Consider the following 18086-nt stretch of genomic DNA (forward strand, 5'->3'; position numbering starts at 1 on the left):
TTGACGACATATTTATATATATAATCAACATTCGCGTACGACCTAGTTTCAACGGAGGGATAGAGGGGAAGGTTTGAGGAAGAGAGAGAGAGAGAGAGAGAGAGAGAGAGAGAGACAGGGATGAGGGTGGAGGTGAAGGTGGAGGTGGAGGTAGAGGTATAATGTCGTTCTCTCTTTCTCGTGCGCGCACGCTCGCCCGTACGGATTTGATGTAATTATTACGTGCTATTGCGGTCGGCAAAGCGATATTCGAAACCGGTGATGACTTTTGCCAGAGGGCTCCAACCTTCTCTCTTTTCCATCCTTCCATTATACACAGGGTGCTGAACAAACGTGAACGAATCGAGTTCCATGCGAGAGATATGCCAGTCTTTGCAACCTAGTTTCCTTTATATATATATATATATATATATTATACAATTTCATGCATAAGTGTTCGTGTGTGTGTATATATATGGCTCTCTTTCTCTCTCTCTCTCTCTGTCTCTCTCTCTCTCTCTCTGTCTCTTTCTCTGTATGTGTATGTGAGTGTGTGTATGTGTTAGAACGTCGAAGGAAAGGATTCTTAAAACGATGGATACATAGTTTGTCAGATTCTTTAACGATTCGTTTTATTACACAAAAGGGATTTTTCTACGTCATCGTGTTTAAAGGAAGAAAAAAAAGGAGAGGGTTGTTTCATTAAAAAATACGTATTTTTCAAAGGCACATAATTTTGTTCTCTCTCTTTCTTTTCTTTTTTTTTTTTTTTTTTTCCCCACGAATTACGAGAACGTATTGTCATACGTATCTCTCCCTCCTTTCATTTATTTACTATTATTCGATTTATTTCAAAGGTAAACAAAATCTCGAGACATATGTGTGTACGTATTTACACGGTCGTCTGTCTTTATTATATATATATATATATATATATGTATCGCTGATCTTTTGTTTCTCTATTTATTTATTTTTTGTTTTCAACAAACAAACAAACAAACAAACAAACAAACAAAAAAAGAAAAGAGATTGTTGAATTAAAATCGTACGTATGATATATTTTATCCGTGTAACATTTTTTATAATTGACACAACAGTAAAAGGGAGTTTAATTTGATATCCGACGAGGAGACGTCTGTCGAGTAAAAAAAAAAAGAAAAAAAAAAAAAATCAAAAGAAAAAAGCAAACGAAAAGGTTTCCACGATATCGAGCTCGAAATGAGGAAAGAAACAAACGAGACTTTCATGAGGTCGCCAATGAAATGCGATTTACGTTTCGACGCGTTCGAGGATTATATATCGACGTAAAAACTCTGTGGAAGGGTGGTAGGAGGGAAGAGGAATAGTACTCGATAGTACGGGAAAGTCATTTGTAATTTATTATTATTAACATTATTATCGTCATTATTATTGTGACTATTATTATTATTATTATTATTATTATTATTATTATTATTATTATTATTATTATTTATCTTTTTATTTACAAATTGCATCTCGGTTAAATTTAAAATGATATAAAGAGAGAGAGAAAGAGAGAGAGAAAGAGAAAGAGAGAGAGAGAGAGAGAGAGTGAGAGAAAGCGTGGGAGTGTTCATATGGGTTTACGATAGAAAGAGACAGAGAGAGACGAAAGCCTGCGGCGAGAAAGCTCCCTTTTAATTCCACTTTGACGCCGAACAAGTTAGACACGGTACTTTATGAATATGACTCGGACAGTCAGAGCAACTTAGTTTACTGCAAATTTTATCAACGGAGATGGTAAAGATTCTGAGATCTCTCTCTCTCTCTCTCTCTCTCTATCTCTCTCTGTCTTTGTCTTTGTCTCCATCTCCGTCTGTTTGTCTATCTATCTCTATCTATCTATCTCTTTTTCCCTTTCTTTCTCTCTAACTTGTAAAGGCAAATCGTTTCGACCGTGAAACAGAAAGAGGTTCTTCACTGTGCGCAAAGAGCGGAAATAACGTCGATACGAAACTGCTTCCAAGAGTGGAACAAAGAGGAAAGAGCTTTTCGGTAACGCGACTTCAAAGTGAAGGAGATAAATCGAGGACAGGTGTGAGAGATGTCAAGTAAGATCTCTAACCGATTAAACAGATGGCAATGACGTTTCCTAGTAGAGAGTGGTTCAAACGATCCTTATTTCAAATTATTATTATATGTATACATATATATATATATATATATATATATATATATATTATAATGATAATAATAATAATAATAATAATAATAATAATAATAATAATAATAATAATAATAATAATTTTTCAATAAAGCTTATTAATTTATTAAGAACATTTCAAGAAGATATATTGCGAGCAATTAATAATAAGGTAGCAGATTAATTAAGAAAGAGTGAGAGAGAGAGAGAGAGAGAGAGAGAGAGAGTGATTATGATGTTACATCGTAGAAAAATAAAAATATAAAAAATAGTCTATATTTTTTTCCCATGTATCATCTGTATACACACACACACACATACACATATATACAGGTGACATATATATGTATATATATATATATATATATATATAAATATATAAGAATAAAGGATGATTTACGATTCGCAGAATGCAGGAAGCAAAGGAGTACTACAGATGCGCAGGATAGAATGAATCGTCGGGAGGACCCGTTGTTGCGACAGCATCGCAGCCGCTTGCTGCAACTCGCCGAAGCTACCAACATCAAGCCCGGTCGTGGAAGCAGCAAGAGACGCGGTCAAAGACAATCCCATGGATTTTCACCAAGGTTGGTTAGATCTCCCTTTTCCCCTCCGCCCCACCTCACTCATCCACCTTCTCTCACTCTTTCTCTCTCTCTCTCTCTCTCTCTCTCTCTCTCTCTCTTTCTCGCTCTCCTTTTTCTTTTTATCCTTTTTTTTTCTTTTCTTTATTTTTTCTTTTTTCTTTCGTCTCCTTTATCCTCTAATTCGGGAGATGACGAGATGATAAGAAGATAGATTACGAAGATTCACTAAAGTAAAATATCAAGGATCCAATGACAAGTTCGTTTGTTTATATTTCACTCGTTAACATTGACTCCAACAATGACACATAATATTTTCTATTTATATAAAATCGACCAGCGATTTTGTTTTGTCCGTACAATATGATCGAATCCTTGAAATTCGAGTATCATTTAAACACGTATAAAATATTTATGGATTATTTTCGTTATTTTCGTTATTTAAATATTATCGATATTTGTAATATTATGGATATATATATATATATATATATACATACATACTTATATAAATAAATAAATACATAAGTAAATACATATATACGTGGATCATCTTTATTTGTCGAATTAATTTTAAATGTACGTATTTTCGAATCATTAATGAAATTATTAAGATTAAACGTTAATACACAATGGGAAAATAAATAAGATCGGTTGATCGATAAATAAATACAATTGATGAATATTTATTATATAACAATTTTTGCACGATATCGATCGAATAATATTTGATAATGTAAAATCGATAATCCTTTTCGTTAGATAAGCGTATAATGTTAGAAATCATAGTTCCATACACGTTTAGTACACGTTGCTCGTTAACTTTCCTTTTTCATTATACCCGTTAAATCGACTTGAACATTTTTTTGAGTTGGCCATAGTGCTACAGAGAGGCAAGCCAGCCCGTTCGGTATAGTATCCGCATAAATTGGCTTACTGTAAACCGCCCACGGTTTTCACCGTTCTGCATAATTAACCCCCTTTAAGCTAACCGGTTACACGTGTGTGTATGTGTATGTATATGCGTGTGTGTGTGTATATATATATATATATATATGTGCGCGCACACGTACACGCGTTTCGTTAGTCTGTACGAACGCGTGCTTGCACAACGCTTTTAGTATATCTATCTACCAGCAAGCTCCTCGCTTCTTTATTCGCTACCTCTCGTGGCTTTTGTCTCCCAGTTGGCGGCCGTTTTTTCTCGCATCCTGTATTCCACTCTATACCCTTGCGTCTCTAATGCATTTTGAATACGTTAGAAAAAGCCGTGACCGATGAATGAATGAATAGTCGATCCTATTTTTTTTTCCTTTTTTGCTCCTTTCTCTTTTTCTTTTTCTTTTACACGCAAAATATAAGAGAAACGTTCCCGTTATCGATCGTTCTTCCTTAATTAATCATAAACATCAAACGTTCCTGTTTACAAATTCATTAACAATACATTTATAATGTATACATGCTTTTTATTTATCTATATATATATATACATATATATATATATATATATATATACAAATTTAAATATATTTACGATATGTTTTCTATTTGTCTCTCTCTCTCTCTCTCTCTCCCTCTTTATATATATATATATATATATATATATATATATATATATATATGTACATATTTATATTTATATATCGAAAATAGTTTTAACTATTCAACGCCCTTCGTCGCTTCGTTCAAATATTATCGTTTATCTTTTTTTTGTTTTATTTTTGTTTCTTTTTTTTTTTTTTTTTTTTTAGCAATGGCGGCTCAAGTACAGGACGTGTTACACTTCAGGACATCGTTAGAAGCGATCCAGGTTACACGCCTAACATAGAACACTTAGTGTTCCCCGAAAGAAAGAGCAGTAATCCGAATTTATCTGGAAACACCGATGGCTCGCCACCACCGGGTACAACCAAATCGAAATCCAATGCTCCAACTTCTAGTAGATCCAGACTCGTTGAGGTCTTCGCGAGACATTATTCACGAGGATCCTTGCAGGACAGTACGATTACCTTGAGAAAGAATCATTTGAACGTAAGTGTTAAGTCATTAATCTTTTCTACGTTATGTAAACGTACCGCTTCTATGTTTATCGTCATTTCTATTTGAATTATTTTCTATTCGAAAAATTACGTGCCTATTTTATTATCGGACATGTAATAATTTATTTTTGAGAATTAATAGAAGTTGTAGGAAAGTATATTAATTAAATTGAACAATCGTAAAGATTCGATTATTATTTATTATTAATTAAGTAATTAATTAATTAATATTTGATGTAATATTTAATTGAAGTAATTTAGATGGAAAAACAAAAAGAGAAAAAAGGAGATAAATTTGATTCATTTATTTCCTAACGAATTCTTTTTTTCTACGACGAAAAAATTCGTATATCTAAAAAAATTTCGATCAAGGAACACCTATAATTATTTTATTGAATAGTATACATATATATATATATATATCAATGATAAATAAATCAAGCAAGTAAATATAAGATTTAAGAGAAAAAAAAGAAACGTTTATCCTAAAATTTTTATATATATAAATTTTTATATATAATAATATTATTACTATTAATTAAAAATTGTTGAATGCTTATTTGAAATAATTTAAAAGGGGAAAGAAAAAAAACTTAGAAAATAGAAAAATATTAGATTCATTTATTCGCTGCCAAACTTTTTTCTGGTACACTTGACAAATCTAAAAAAAAAAAAAAAAAAAAGAAACAAACGGAGAAAAGAAAAAAAAAGAAAATTAACCGATCGACACTTACGATCCTTTCGTAGGATATGATTATATAATATATAAATAATAAATAAATCGACCAAACAAAAAATATAATATTTGTTAAAAAAAAAAAAAAAAAAAAAAAAAAGAACAAACATACGTTCGTTTTAAAATTTTAATAAAGAAAAGATGAAGAAAGAAAGAGAAGAAAAAAGAAAAAGAAAACGGAAAAGGAAAATAGATGAAAATAATAAAATAATATTAATTTTCATTATTTCTCATGGAACACCTATTGACAAGTGTTAGATATCGTTAGACGCCTATTTAATTAATTTGAGAAAACGCTGAAGTATATTCTTTCGAATTACCATAGTTACATATAACGAACGATCTAGTAAGTAAATCTCTCTTCGATTCTCGGTAGGCACGCAGGCAAGCAGGCAGATAGGTAGGTAGTTAGGTAGGTAGATAGGTAGGTAGGCAGGCAGGAAAGCAAGCAAGCAAGTAAGCAAGAAGGCAGGTCGATGGACGAGTTCTTCACCGCGGTACGACGTTATGACCATAAGATAAAAATACTTTCATCGAAAAGAGTTGCGTAGCCGGTCGATTGGTTGGTTGGTTGGCCGTCTGGTTGGTTGGGTGGTTGTTTGGTTGGCTGGTTGGTTGATAGGTTGGTTTGTTGGTTGGTCTTTGCCGTAGCGTAGCGTCGCAGCCTTCTACGTGCTTGCTTATAACCGTATTTGGAAGTAGAGGCAGACCTCGCGTCGACGACGTACGGGAGAGGACTCTCCACTTGCGTATGAACGCGTTTAGGTCGTATAGTGTGTCACGATAATGGCGCTCAATTATACACCTATACCTACATATACCTATACCTTATACCTATATCTACCTTCTATATATACGATGGGTTACAACACATTTAAACGTTTACACACATTTATGGTTTTAGAAACCAAGAGGCCTTTTAGAACCATTACAGCATTTCTGCTCGAACCCTCGAGTAGCTTCAACTTTTCACCGAACTTCTCTCTCTCTCTCTCTCTCTCTCTCTCTCTCTCTCTCTCTTTCTCATTTACTCACTTACTCACTCATTTGCCAGGACTTGCCTTGACTTCGAATTCGAGTGCTGTTTTAAGATCCAAGCCCCACAAAATTATGGCGCCTTTGACTACTTCACGTTTTCCTCTCTGGAAACAATTAAAACTTCTCTCTCTCTCTCTCTCTCTCTCTCTCTCTCTCTCGCTCTCTCACTCTCTTTCTCTCTCGCTCTGTCGCTTTCTCTCTCTTGCTCTTACTCTTACTCGATCGAAGGTAAACCTTTCTTCGGTCGGACTCGAGTTAATTACTATACTGGAATTTTATCGGGCCTATCGCGCCGACTAAATGACCGAAATATAATTAAAGTTTGAAAATGGAAGCACATCGTGCGAGAACAATTAACGAAGGGAAAGAGTAGAAAAAGTTTTCATACGTTTTAAATATACAAAATGAGGAAAGGGAGAAAGTTGTATATCTTTTTCTCTTCTTTTTGTTGTTCTACTTGTTGTTGTTGTTGTTATTGTTCTTGTTGTTGTCTTTTTCTTCTTTTTTTTTTTTCTTCTCGTCTAATATCGCATTTAGATCGAGGCGCCTGCTTTTTTTCTCTCTTGCATTTTCAATTATTCCAAGACGGACGAGCAAACTATAATCGATTCGAGACGGTTCATCCTTTCTCGTCTCGGACTACGTTTTTCCTTCATTTCAAGCGAACGACTTTGCGACGATGATGATGATGATGATGATGATGATGATGATGATAATAATAATAATAATGATAATGATAATGATTATCCGTGGAAAGAGAATAGTTAGTTGGGACGTTTCTTTTCTTTTTTTTCTCTCTCTCTTTTTTTTTTTCTTTTTTTTTTTATATATATATATATTAAACAACATTATCTCATCATCCAAAAAATTATTATAATAATAAAAAGTAGAAACAACTTGTATGAAGATAGAGACTAACTTTAATCGTAGAGCACTTCGTTGGACAGTGGCAATTTGGTACTATACCAACAACAGCAACAACAACAACAACAGCAGCAGCAACAACAACAGCAGCAGCAGCAGCAGCAACAACAGCAGCAACAGCAACAACCACAGCAACAGCAGCAACAGCCACAACAACAGCCGCAACAACAACAACAACAACAACAACAACAACAACAACCATCGGCTTCAACAACTTCCTCAGGGACATCATCAAGCGCCGTAGGTTCAACGGCAGGTTCAACGACAACAGGTTCGATAGTGAGAAACACAGGACGACGTTGGCTTTTACAAAGTTCCCTATCCTCGCGGCAACACTCGGCAGATGAGGGCACACGTGGGCCCAGTAACGTGGTGGGCGTAATCGGAGGGCCCGTTTCGAGTTCGTCCTCGGGCCAGGCTCCTGCCCTCCCACCCCGCAGACTCAGTCCAGCAACCGACACCGGTGACATCGGTAATACGGCTACGCGTGTTGACAGGTAAACCACGTTATATAATGTGTTCCATTAAATAATAATTTTTTTAAACGCGTATTTTGTCCTTTCCTTTTTTCTTCATTTTCTTTTGTTTTTTTTTCTTTTCTTTTTTCTCTTAATCTGTATCTTTTCTTCCTGCTTCGTACAAATACTCGAAGAGAAGAAAAAAAAAACAATCGTGCCTTTATGTATATGTGTGTGTGTGTGTGTGTGTGTGTGTGTGTATCACTTCCTCTCTCTTTCTCTCTTTTATATCGCCGTGTTTCTCCTAGATTTTCTTTTTTTGTTCTTTCTTTAAATTCAACAATGAAAGAAAAAAAAAAAAAAAAGAGAAGAGAAGAGAAAGAAAAAGAAGATGAAAAAGAGAATGGGATAAATTGAAGTGACATTTGAAAAAAGAAGGAAGAAATAAGTAAAAGGTACGTTTGTAGAAAAGTTACGACCAAAAATTTCAGTTTATCTCAGCTTTTGGGTTCATCCCAATGGACGATGATTTTCCTTCTCGAAGCATGGAGCATTAAATAGGAATTAATTCGTACGGTGTAAACTCGACGAGATCTCTTCCTTCTCTCTTTCCCACTCTCTCTTTCTCACTCCCTCTCTCTCTCTCTCTCTCTCTCTCTCTCTTTCTCTTCTACTCTCCCTCTCTTTATCCCTTTCTCCTCTCTCTCTCTCTCTCTCTCTCTCTTATCCACTTCTGCGTCGTACATCGTGTAGACTACTCCGTTGGTCCGATGTAACTTTCATGAAGATCGATAGAGCCCTACGAGCAACCACTTCCTCTCTCTCTCTCTCTCTCTCTCTCTCTCTCTCTTTCTCTCTCTCTTTCTCTCTCTCTACTCCACTCTACTCTTCTTCTTTTTCTTCGGTACACGTTGATCTCACTCGCCGAGAGCGTAGCTTGTTTACACAGTGAAATTTAAAATTCACCGGAGTGAGAGCTGAATATTCGAAGAAGCAGAAGTCCTTTCCGAAAGAAGGTAAAAAAGGGGAGAAAAAGAGAGAGATAGAGAGAGAGAGAGAGAGAGAGAGAGAAAGAGAAAGAGAGTGTACGTTTGTGTATTGATTGTTTGACGATCAAAGAAGAAACAACAAGAAACAACAACAAAATATTGTTAAGTATCAAGTGTCGTTCGTATTTCGATATTTCTTTTAATCACAACGTGAACAAAAGAAGAAAAAAAATATACGTGTGTGGTGTGTGTGTGTGTGTGTGTGTGTGTATGTGTATGTGTATGTACATACGTATATACGTATATGTAAAAATAAAAGAAAACGAAATCAAGGATAATGTGTGTGCTCGATCGTAATATATTAAACAAAGTGCATCCAGTGTAAGAGAAGAAAAAGAGGAATGAGTATGTCGGTTAAAAGGTAAATATAATATTTTAATCGGTAATTCTTATAATAACAAACTTTTATCCTATATCAAATGTCCAGAAATAGAGAACGTGTGTACGTCGTTGTCGTCGTCGTCGTCGTCGTCGTCGTCGTCGACGTCGACGTCCGTACGCTTGCGACCATATTAAGCGACCTGTCCTATCGACCCACGCGATATATTCATTTTTGGAACTGGTCATATATATATATATATATATATATATATATATATATATATGTACACACATGTACATTTATATTAAATGATACTATGTTCGGTGAAATAATATTTTCGACTTATCCATATGCAATGTATTGTGTAGCATTTCGTATCTCCGAATGAAAGGAAGAAAGAAAGGAAGGAAGGAAAGAAATTTATTAACCTCTCTCACTCTCTCTCTCTCTCTCTCTCTCTATCTATCTATCTCTATCTTTCGTTTCCATTCGATTTTTCTTTTTTATTTATCTTTTTTTTTTTTTTCTATTTTTACTAGAACGTTATTTATTAGATCCGACGTTAGAATTTGTAGGATTACGTTGCATCACGTTCACGTTTTCCAAAGGGATTTCATTAGTTTTCATCTCTCTCTCTCTCTCTCTCTCTCTCTCTCTCTCTCTCTCTCTCTCTCTCTTTCTCTCACACTTTCGTATATGATTTTGCGTTATGTACGAAATTACATTCGAGCACGTAGAAAGAGATACAAAATTTTATTTTAAAGCAGCGAACTCTAATCCACTTCTTCTTTTTCTCTGTCTCTTTCTCTCTCTCTCCCTCTCTCTCTCTCTCTCTTTCTTTTTTTTTTTTTCTTTCTTTTATGGCAACCAAAGTATAATTTTATCCAACATTTCTGACAGATGTAATTTCACTGAAATCCTGCTTAGGATTCCATTTCCATACGAATCTATTCTTTTTGCTTTCGTGAATCAATTTGAAGGCTACTTATCAAAAGTGTTATCTACTTATTATCTATTTCCTTCTTTTTCTTCTCATCCTCACTCTCCTCTCCATTCTCCTCATCCTCCTTAATCATGGGCATCTTTAAACGAACGTAATTCAAGTAGGTGTCAAGTTGTATATCGTATCTCGTAGTCGTCGTTGTCGTCGTCGTCGTCATCGTCGTCGTTATTTAAGATTAATGAAAGTATAATTGTCATAGTCAATTATCGTTCGAATTAAAAGAAAAAAAAAAAGAAAGAAGAAATATAAAAAAAGAAATAATGAAATTGAATTTTTCAAGAGACAAGAATAGTGAATAAGATTGATAATGGATAAACATTCGAGTTAAAGGATCGCTCGCATTTCTTTTGTTGAAAAGTATCATCAGCCTCTCGTATATTTTCAAATCTCAAAGGATATGTATATATATATATATATATATATACATACATACATACATACAACATACACACACATATATATATATATGTTGTATAGTACCAATGTATCGTATATCTCCGAGAAGAAGGATTAGCTTTTGTGGACGTTTCGAAGGAAGATAAATGCTTCCCTCCACCCTTCCGTGTTTCCCACGACATGTTGTTTATTTGCCGTACGACTTGGCGGCGTTCCTTGTTTCTAAGGTATATCACGATCTCTTAGGTTTTCTATGAATATTTACAAGTGGCTCTCTGAAACGAAAGGAGATGGTTTCATCTTCCACGTTCTTCGGATATCTACGTGAGCAAACAGAGAGATGTCGGATCATTTCGATAGATGGATAGATAGATAGATGCGGATAAATTGATGGATATGGAGAGAGAGAGAGAGAGAGAGAGAGAGAGAGAGAGAGAGAGAGAGAGAGAGGAATCATCGAACGACATTGGAACGAGTTATCATCGAGATAACTATCGACGACTGTATTTGAAAATGATCAGTAACAGGAATCGTCCTCCGCGAAACGAGCTACCACTTCAATGTGTATTTCATTCCAATCGAGACATCGACGGATCGATCGATCGATTAATCCATCAATCGATCATCGTTATTACGTTGATTTCGGAAAAGCCCATCCCTTCCTACTACTCTTTTCGGTCTCTAGTACAGTAGCATTAACGTACCACCCCTATGAATATGCAGATTACAAGAGAGAGAGAGAGAGAGAGAGAGAGAGAGAGAGGGAAAGAGAGAGCGTAAACGTTGGGAAATGAAGAAAAGAGTGTATATTCTCTGGCTCTACCGTGCAGCGCACGATCTCGTAATAAAGCGAAGTGGAGGGGATAAAAAGAGAAGGAGGAAAAGGAAAAAAAAAGCGGAACACCGATAAAAGTCGGGTATTCGTATGAGTTTTCTCGAGAGTAACGTCTGTGTGTATCTATCCATGTATGTAAATGTGAGTGTATATATATATATATATACACACATATGTATGTTGTGTGCAACGAGACCTCAGGCTAAATAGTACTTTTTATGCGTCCTTTGTCGTACCACGGATTTCGGAGAAGAGAGATAAAGCGAGCGAGCGAGCGAGAGAGAGAGAGAGAGAGAGAGAGAGAGAGAGAGAGAAAGGAATAACAAGAAATAAGAAGACTTAGGTAAATGGATTATTCTTTTTCGATACTTCACAGAGGTCCGAATTTATCGATCGTGCATCTCTGCAACGCGTCGGATCCTTGGGAGGTCGGCTCGCAAGGATCAGCCTATAGCGTAAGCAGTAACAAGAGTCAAATAAGTTCAAGAGGCAAGTCATCGAGCAGCGGTAGCAATCGTGGCTCTTACACACGTGGTAGTTCGATTCCTTCGTTGAAACGTCACGATACGTCGTCGTCGACGTCAAGTTTGAAGCAACATCGTCAGGAGAGCCATGGTCAGGTGAGTTTCTCACGTTTCCAAGATCGATCGATAATATACTTGGACGATTAAATATGGCATGATAAGTTTTGCATGGATTATAAGTTAGATTGAGAAACTTTAAAAAATGAAAAGGATAACATTTTCGTGTCCATTGATGAGACGTCCGATTTACAATCACGGTCAGGTATCGAATTCCCGTCGTCGAGAAGCCGCTAATGCCTTCTTATCGGGCACCGCTGGGACCTCGGGAGAGCTCTTCATCAGTGGCAATTGCAGCCGAGAATTGTCGCCTGTTAGATGGTGCGACAGAGAGGTCGACGGAGTTTACCTCGGTCGTTCTGGTTGGGTCCAAGTACAACAGAGATCATTGGACGAGAATCGGAGAATAAATTACGAGAGTAGCTTGTCCGGGAGCACCGGTGGTAATCTCTCTTTACCGAGAAGGACCGCCGTCAAATTGGCCGACTATCATTGCAGTAACAGCGAGCCAGGAAAGTGTCCCCAAGATTTCTCTTCGAGGTTGGACAGTCAAAGACCGGATTATCTCGCTTTGCATGGTCAAGATTACGAGTCATGTGGTACAAGTGCTTGCACGTCTCCCCGTAGTATACCAGAATCCTTTTCACCACCCTCGATAACTCCTATCATTTCGCCACCGCCTGCTTTTCAAGACGCCGTCGCTAAGAGATCCTCCTCAAGGCATATCGCTACACGTAGTAATTACGGGAAAGCACCGTTCCTGCCAAGATCCAACGCAATCGACACCGATATCATCAGTCCACCTCCTTCGCCACCTCAAACCAATTGGAGTTCCTTGCCATCCTCTTCGAGGAAATCCGCGAATGCACCGTCCAGGCGTAGATTAAACGCAACATTAGCAGGTACCAGTCAGCAACAGCAACAACAACAACAACAACAACAACAACAACAACAGCAACAACACTATCGAATGGCGCAAGCTAAATCTTTGGAGGATCAGTCGTCCTCTAGAAGATCTCAGTTTGTCCAAAGATATTTGGAATCCTCGTCATCGTCCTCCTCGTCCATGGGCTTCAGAAGTTTGGACAGTTGCGTGACGAGATCAGCGATGCCCAGGTTAGCCGAGAACACGGATTCATCGGTCGAAGGATACGAGGACGGCGACGAGGATGATAATCCTAGTTCGTCGTTAAATCTTAGCTTAGTATCCTCACCTGTAGCTGCATTGAATTCGTCGACGGAATCTATAAGAGCTAATGGCGAAAGAATCTCACCGTCTAACAGGCAAACTCGTCATCATGGAAGGACCCAACAAGGGCTCAGAAGATCTCCGGGATCTTCCGAGTCTGGTAAACAATTGTCATTTAATTCTCCTACCTCTTCCTCGTCGTCTTCGAGTAGCATCGAGAGACAAGGACGGTCGCCCACTCCTAATCACTTTAGACGTGGAAATGCATCGAGGCAGCATCAGAGTGCGAGAACTAGTCAGGCATCTCCGGACTCTCTACAATCTAGAGTGAGAAGATCCAGGAGTTTACAACTTCCGGAGAAGAGATCACCGAGCGCGGCTCCTCAAACAATTAGAGATCATTCCCGAGAATCTAACGAGTCTCATCGAATGATGATCAAATTATCAAACGAGCGAGGAAACGAGAGAAGCAAACGTTATACTTTACAGAACAGTAAGTAAAAATATATAATTATTGCGTTTGGTCTTTGGTGATTATCAAGATCGAATCGACGATTCGCGTCTATTTCAGGAAAAGTTCAATCGACGGATGATGCCCTTAACGAGGAGCTGTTTCGCGAGGCCGAAGCTGTCACGGAATATCTATATGGTACTCGAAGTCGTGCGATAACACGAAACTTTCTAACTAGTCGATACGAACGCCATGATGAACGTCGAGACGATGGCCAAGAACAGAGACGTGCCAATCAAACGACCTACGACGTCTACTTCATATCTTCGAAACAACAGCAATCTCAAAAGAGTAATAACACCTCGATGCAACAGCAACAGCAACAACAACAACCACAACAGCAGCAGCAGCAGCAGCAGCAGCAACAACAACAGCAACAACAACAACAACAACAACAAAGTAGAAGACCTAGGACTCTTCAACGAGGTGCCACTACACCGAACGCCAATCCAACTTGTTCGAGTCAAGATTTTTCTGTTAGTCCTGACACAAAGTTACGTTGTAACAGCAGTACTTGCGATTTCTGGCCGCATTGCTCTCAAAGAAATACACTTTACTCGCCTAATCAAGCGCCTGTCTTCATGAAAGTATCTCAGAGTTATCCGGCACATCAAAGATTGTCAATGGACACTGGTACTCATGTGAATCGTGGTAGCGCATGTTCCTCGCCTGCTTCTTTGGAAAGAATGGACGATCGTGATTATAGGGAACGAGAAACTACGAGAAAGAGTAGGACCAGTCGGGAACAACAGAATAATTTGAATGTTCAAAGGTACATTTATGTCTATTTACACGTTAGATGATGTAATAATATTGGAAAAAAAAAAAAAAAGAAAACGAAAACAGAAAGAAAAAGAAAAATAATAAAAGGAAAAAAGCAAAAAGAATTGAGAGGGAGATATTGCGCGTGTTGACTTTTATTTTAATTACAAACTTTTAATTTATTTTATTTTAATTTATGTATGAAAAAAAAAAGAAAAGAAAAAAAGAAAACAATAAAACAGAAAGAAGAGAAGAAAAGAAAAAGGAAAGATTCGATGTTAATTCTCAAAAAAAAAAAAAGAAAAAGAAAAAAAAATACATTTAACAAAATTATAATATATTATTTTACTTAGATATCAAGATAGACCGCCAAAGAGTGTATTGAAGCAGCCCAATCGGTGGTCACCTATGGAGGAAGGCAATGCTAACGGTAGTTTAGACAAAAGAGGAGATCGTCATCGTGTTTACAAAAAATCTGAACTCGTCGGTAGCTTCGAAATGTGTGATAAAGAAAGAAAAGTGTCGCCGGTTCAAGGTGGTAAAAATTTGAATAGGTCACCAAGCGGTCAAGTGGCTTCGCCCTCGAGCACGTCATCATCTTCGAGCAGTGACATTTGGGTGACTACCTCGGATCGTACGGTGACGAAGAGCCCAAGAAACGCAAAAAGTTCGGGCACGTCTACGCCTATGGATGACGCGGTGATCGGTTCTCTGAAAACGTTGATGGTACCACCGAAAGATGGAATGTTGTCCAGACCTGGAAGTGCACCGACCAGAGGAGAGGATTCGTTGACCAGCGACGTGTCCTTGGATCCACATCAGCGCTCTCTATCTTTACCAAAATCATTCTTGACACATAACACCGATAGGTAAGTGAAAATTATTAGGTTCCTTTATTTTCTTCTTCTTCTTCTTCTTTTTTTCTTCTTTTTTTTCTTTTTTGTTTTTTGTTTTTAGATTATATTTTTATTACTGTGAAATCGTATTTATATACATATATATATATATATATATATATATATATATATTGTTATAATATATATTATATATAAACATTATAGTATAATATATTGTATAAATATAATATATATATATATATATATATATATATATTTATATATATTGTATAAATATACAGGGTGTTCCATTAATCTGGAAAAATTGTAATATCTCGTGAGGGATTGAACGTAGAAAAAAATTTTTTTTAATATGAACCTGACACATCGTTCTGCGCCAATTTTGTTTTTTTTTTCTTTTTTCTTTTTCCTTTTTTATAACTCGAATGGATGAAGGAAATTTCAAAGTCTGATTATATTATAATTTTACGAGTTTCTAAGAAGTATAACCCTGTATCGTTCGTATTCTTATCTCCCCTTTATACTTTTGAAATTGCCTTAGTCAAGTAAATGAAGTTTATTTCGTAAGAAGTTCGGCCTTATTTAATAAACAACATGCAGCCTAACATGTTCGCAAATTACGATACACGAATATACTCCTTAGAAATTAATTAATTTATAATATTAATCTATAACATTTTTAAATAATAAATGATCTTATAAGGAACGTTATTAAATTCGTTTCTACGAATGGCATCGAACTATGAAAAGAAAAGGAAAGAAAATATATATGCAGTTCCATTTGTAAAAAAATATATTTGTCTTTGAGATTATTGCCAGTTGATTCGACTTGTAAAAAAGATAAGGACCCAAAAAGAAAGAGAGAGAAAAAAAATTGGCACCATACGATATGCCATTTCGTACCAAACGAATCACAAAAAAAAAAAAAAAAAATTTCTACGTTCAAGTCCGTACACGAGATATTCTATTTTTCAAAATAAACGAGATACACTGTATATATATATATATACACTGTATATATATATATATAAAACATCTCGAATTTCATTAAATGGATGAATTAACTGCGCTGCGATAATATCGAGAATAAAATCGAATAAAATCGAATAAAAGTCAAATAAATGCACACACACAGAGAGAAATAGAGAGAGAGAGAGAGAGAGAGAGAGAGAGAGAGAGAGAAAGTGTGGGGAAAAAAAGAGAGAGTTCCGATAAAACATAAGAGAAACACGATATATATATATATATATATCTGTGTGTATGTGAGTGTGTGTGTTGTGTATACGATAATATGAAAAATAAAATATAATGTTTCGAATAAAATTGAAACGAGTTAAGCGTTATTATAGTTATTAACCAAGATATATCATCCTATTAGAATATTTTCCGAAGCGTATTAAATCAGCTTGCCTCGTGTACTTCGCGATAAAACTTTAAGCGATTATACATATACGTTGATCTTTGTTTCTCTTTCCCTCTCTTTCTTTCTTTGTTTCTTTATCTCTCTCTCTCTCTCTCTCTCTCTCTCTCTCTCACACACACACTCTTTACGTTGTTTCTACGTTGAAAGTTTAAATCGGCGTGTTGTTCCGAACTACGAAATGACTTCATTTAGATAATACCTTCAACGTCATGAACGTCTCATCGACCGTACGAGACACACGATACGTCGTGTTGGTCCTATCTCTATCTATCACTCTCATATTCTCTTTAATTATCTCTCTCTCTCTCTCTCTCTCTCTCTCTATCTCTCTCATTCATTCACTCACTCACTCACTCACTCACTTTCTCTCTCACTCTTTGTGTCTCTTCGTCGTTGAAGTGCCTCTACCTTCGCGTTAATTAATCCGATTAAGTTCGTTAGAGGCTCACAAGTTAATTCGGCGGTCGTTCGATTAACTACGACAAAACGACGAAATTCGGGTCGCACTTGAAAATCAACATAAATACGATCACATATCTAAATATCGTAATAAATCGTTTTCGATGAAACGTAAGAATATATTAAAGGGTTCTTTTAAATTCGAAGAAAATGAAAAATATTTGTCATTTATCGTATCAAATTGATAAATTTCGTATGAATCGAATGAGAACGTTACCATTGGTTATTATTGTGATATCTAGAGATTTTTCTTTTTTCTTTTTTCTTTTTTTTTTTTTTTTTTGTATATTTTTATTATTCTTCTTCTTTTTTTCCCCATTGAAATTCAGTCATCTTGTTTTAACCCTAAAGGAAAGAGGGAAGGTAACAATGTTTCTTTCGAAAATTTTAAACGGCGACGAGGGTGAACGTGGGTGAATTTATGTATGTCAAGGATCTGTTCCATTGTCGAAAATAAATGTCACTAGATTTCAGTACAATCCTAGAAGTTATTTTTCGTTCTGTATATTCATAATATTTCGAGAAAAATTATCGCGTTTGTTTTATCTATATCGTTGCGTCAAGCCTTTATCATAAATTCACCCACTTCGTAGCTATATCATCTAAGTGGGGATAAAACATTAAACCTTAAAAAAATATCCTTAAAATTTGAAAATGTTAAATGGCAACAGGGATGAAAATGACAAAATTGATTCGCCTCGTTGTTTTTTTTTTAAAATAATCATTAGTTTTTATAATCCTAATGGACATTCTATATTATTATCCATACAATATTTA

The 18086-nt window shown here is 36.0% G+C and overlaps 1 protein-coding gene across 8 annotated transcripts in view; it reads left to right on the forward strand.

Annotated features, from left to right (window-relative positions):
• Positions 1–18086, forward strand: part of LOC124422067 — a 154428-nt gene that overhangs the window by 57902 nt on the left and 78440 nt on the right. For 7 of the 8 annotated variants that reach the window (XM_046957995.1, XM_046957991.1, XM_046957993.1 and 4 more), the window contains 7 exons: positions 2553–2730; positions 4479–4758; positions 7471–7961; positions 11904–12147; positions 12314–13790; positions 13869–14580; positions 14924–15439. In XM_046957995.1, coding sequence (XP_046813951.1) covers positions 2594–2730; positions 4479–4758; positions 7471–7961; positions 11904–12147; positions 12314–13790; positions 13869–14580; positions 14924–15439 — 3857 coding nt within the window. In that variant the 5' untranslated portion in view covers positions 2553–2593. Of the gene's footprint in view, positions 1–2552; positions 2731–4478; positions 4759–7470; positions 7962–8788; positions 9333–11903; positions 12148–12313; positions 13791–13868; positions 14581–14923; positions 15440–18086 lie in introns of those variants that run through there. The other variant, XM_046957998.1, reaches the window with a different exon arrangement.

The sequence above is a fragment of the Vespa crabro genome, chromosome 2 (genome assembly GCF_910589235.1).
Source record: "Vespa crabro chromosome 2, iyVesCrab1.2, whole genome shotgun sequence".
Classification (NCBI taxonomy): domain Eukaryota; kingdom Metazoa; phylum Arthropoda; class Insecta; order Hymenoptera; family Vespidae; genus Vespa; species Vespa crabro.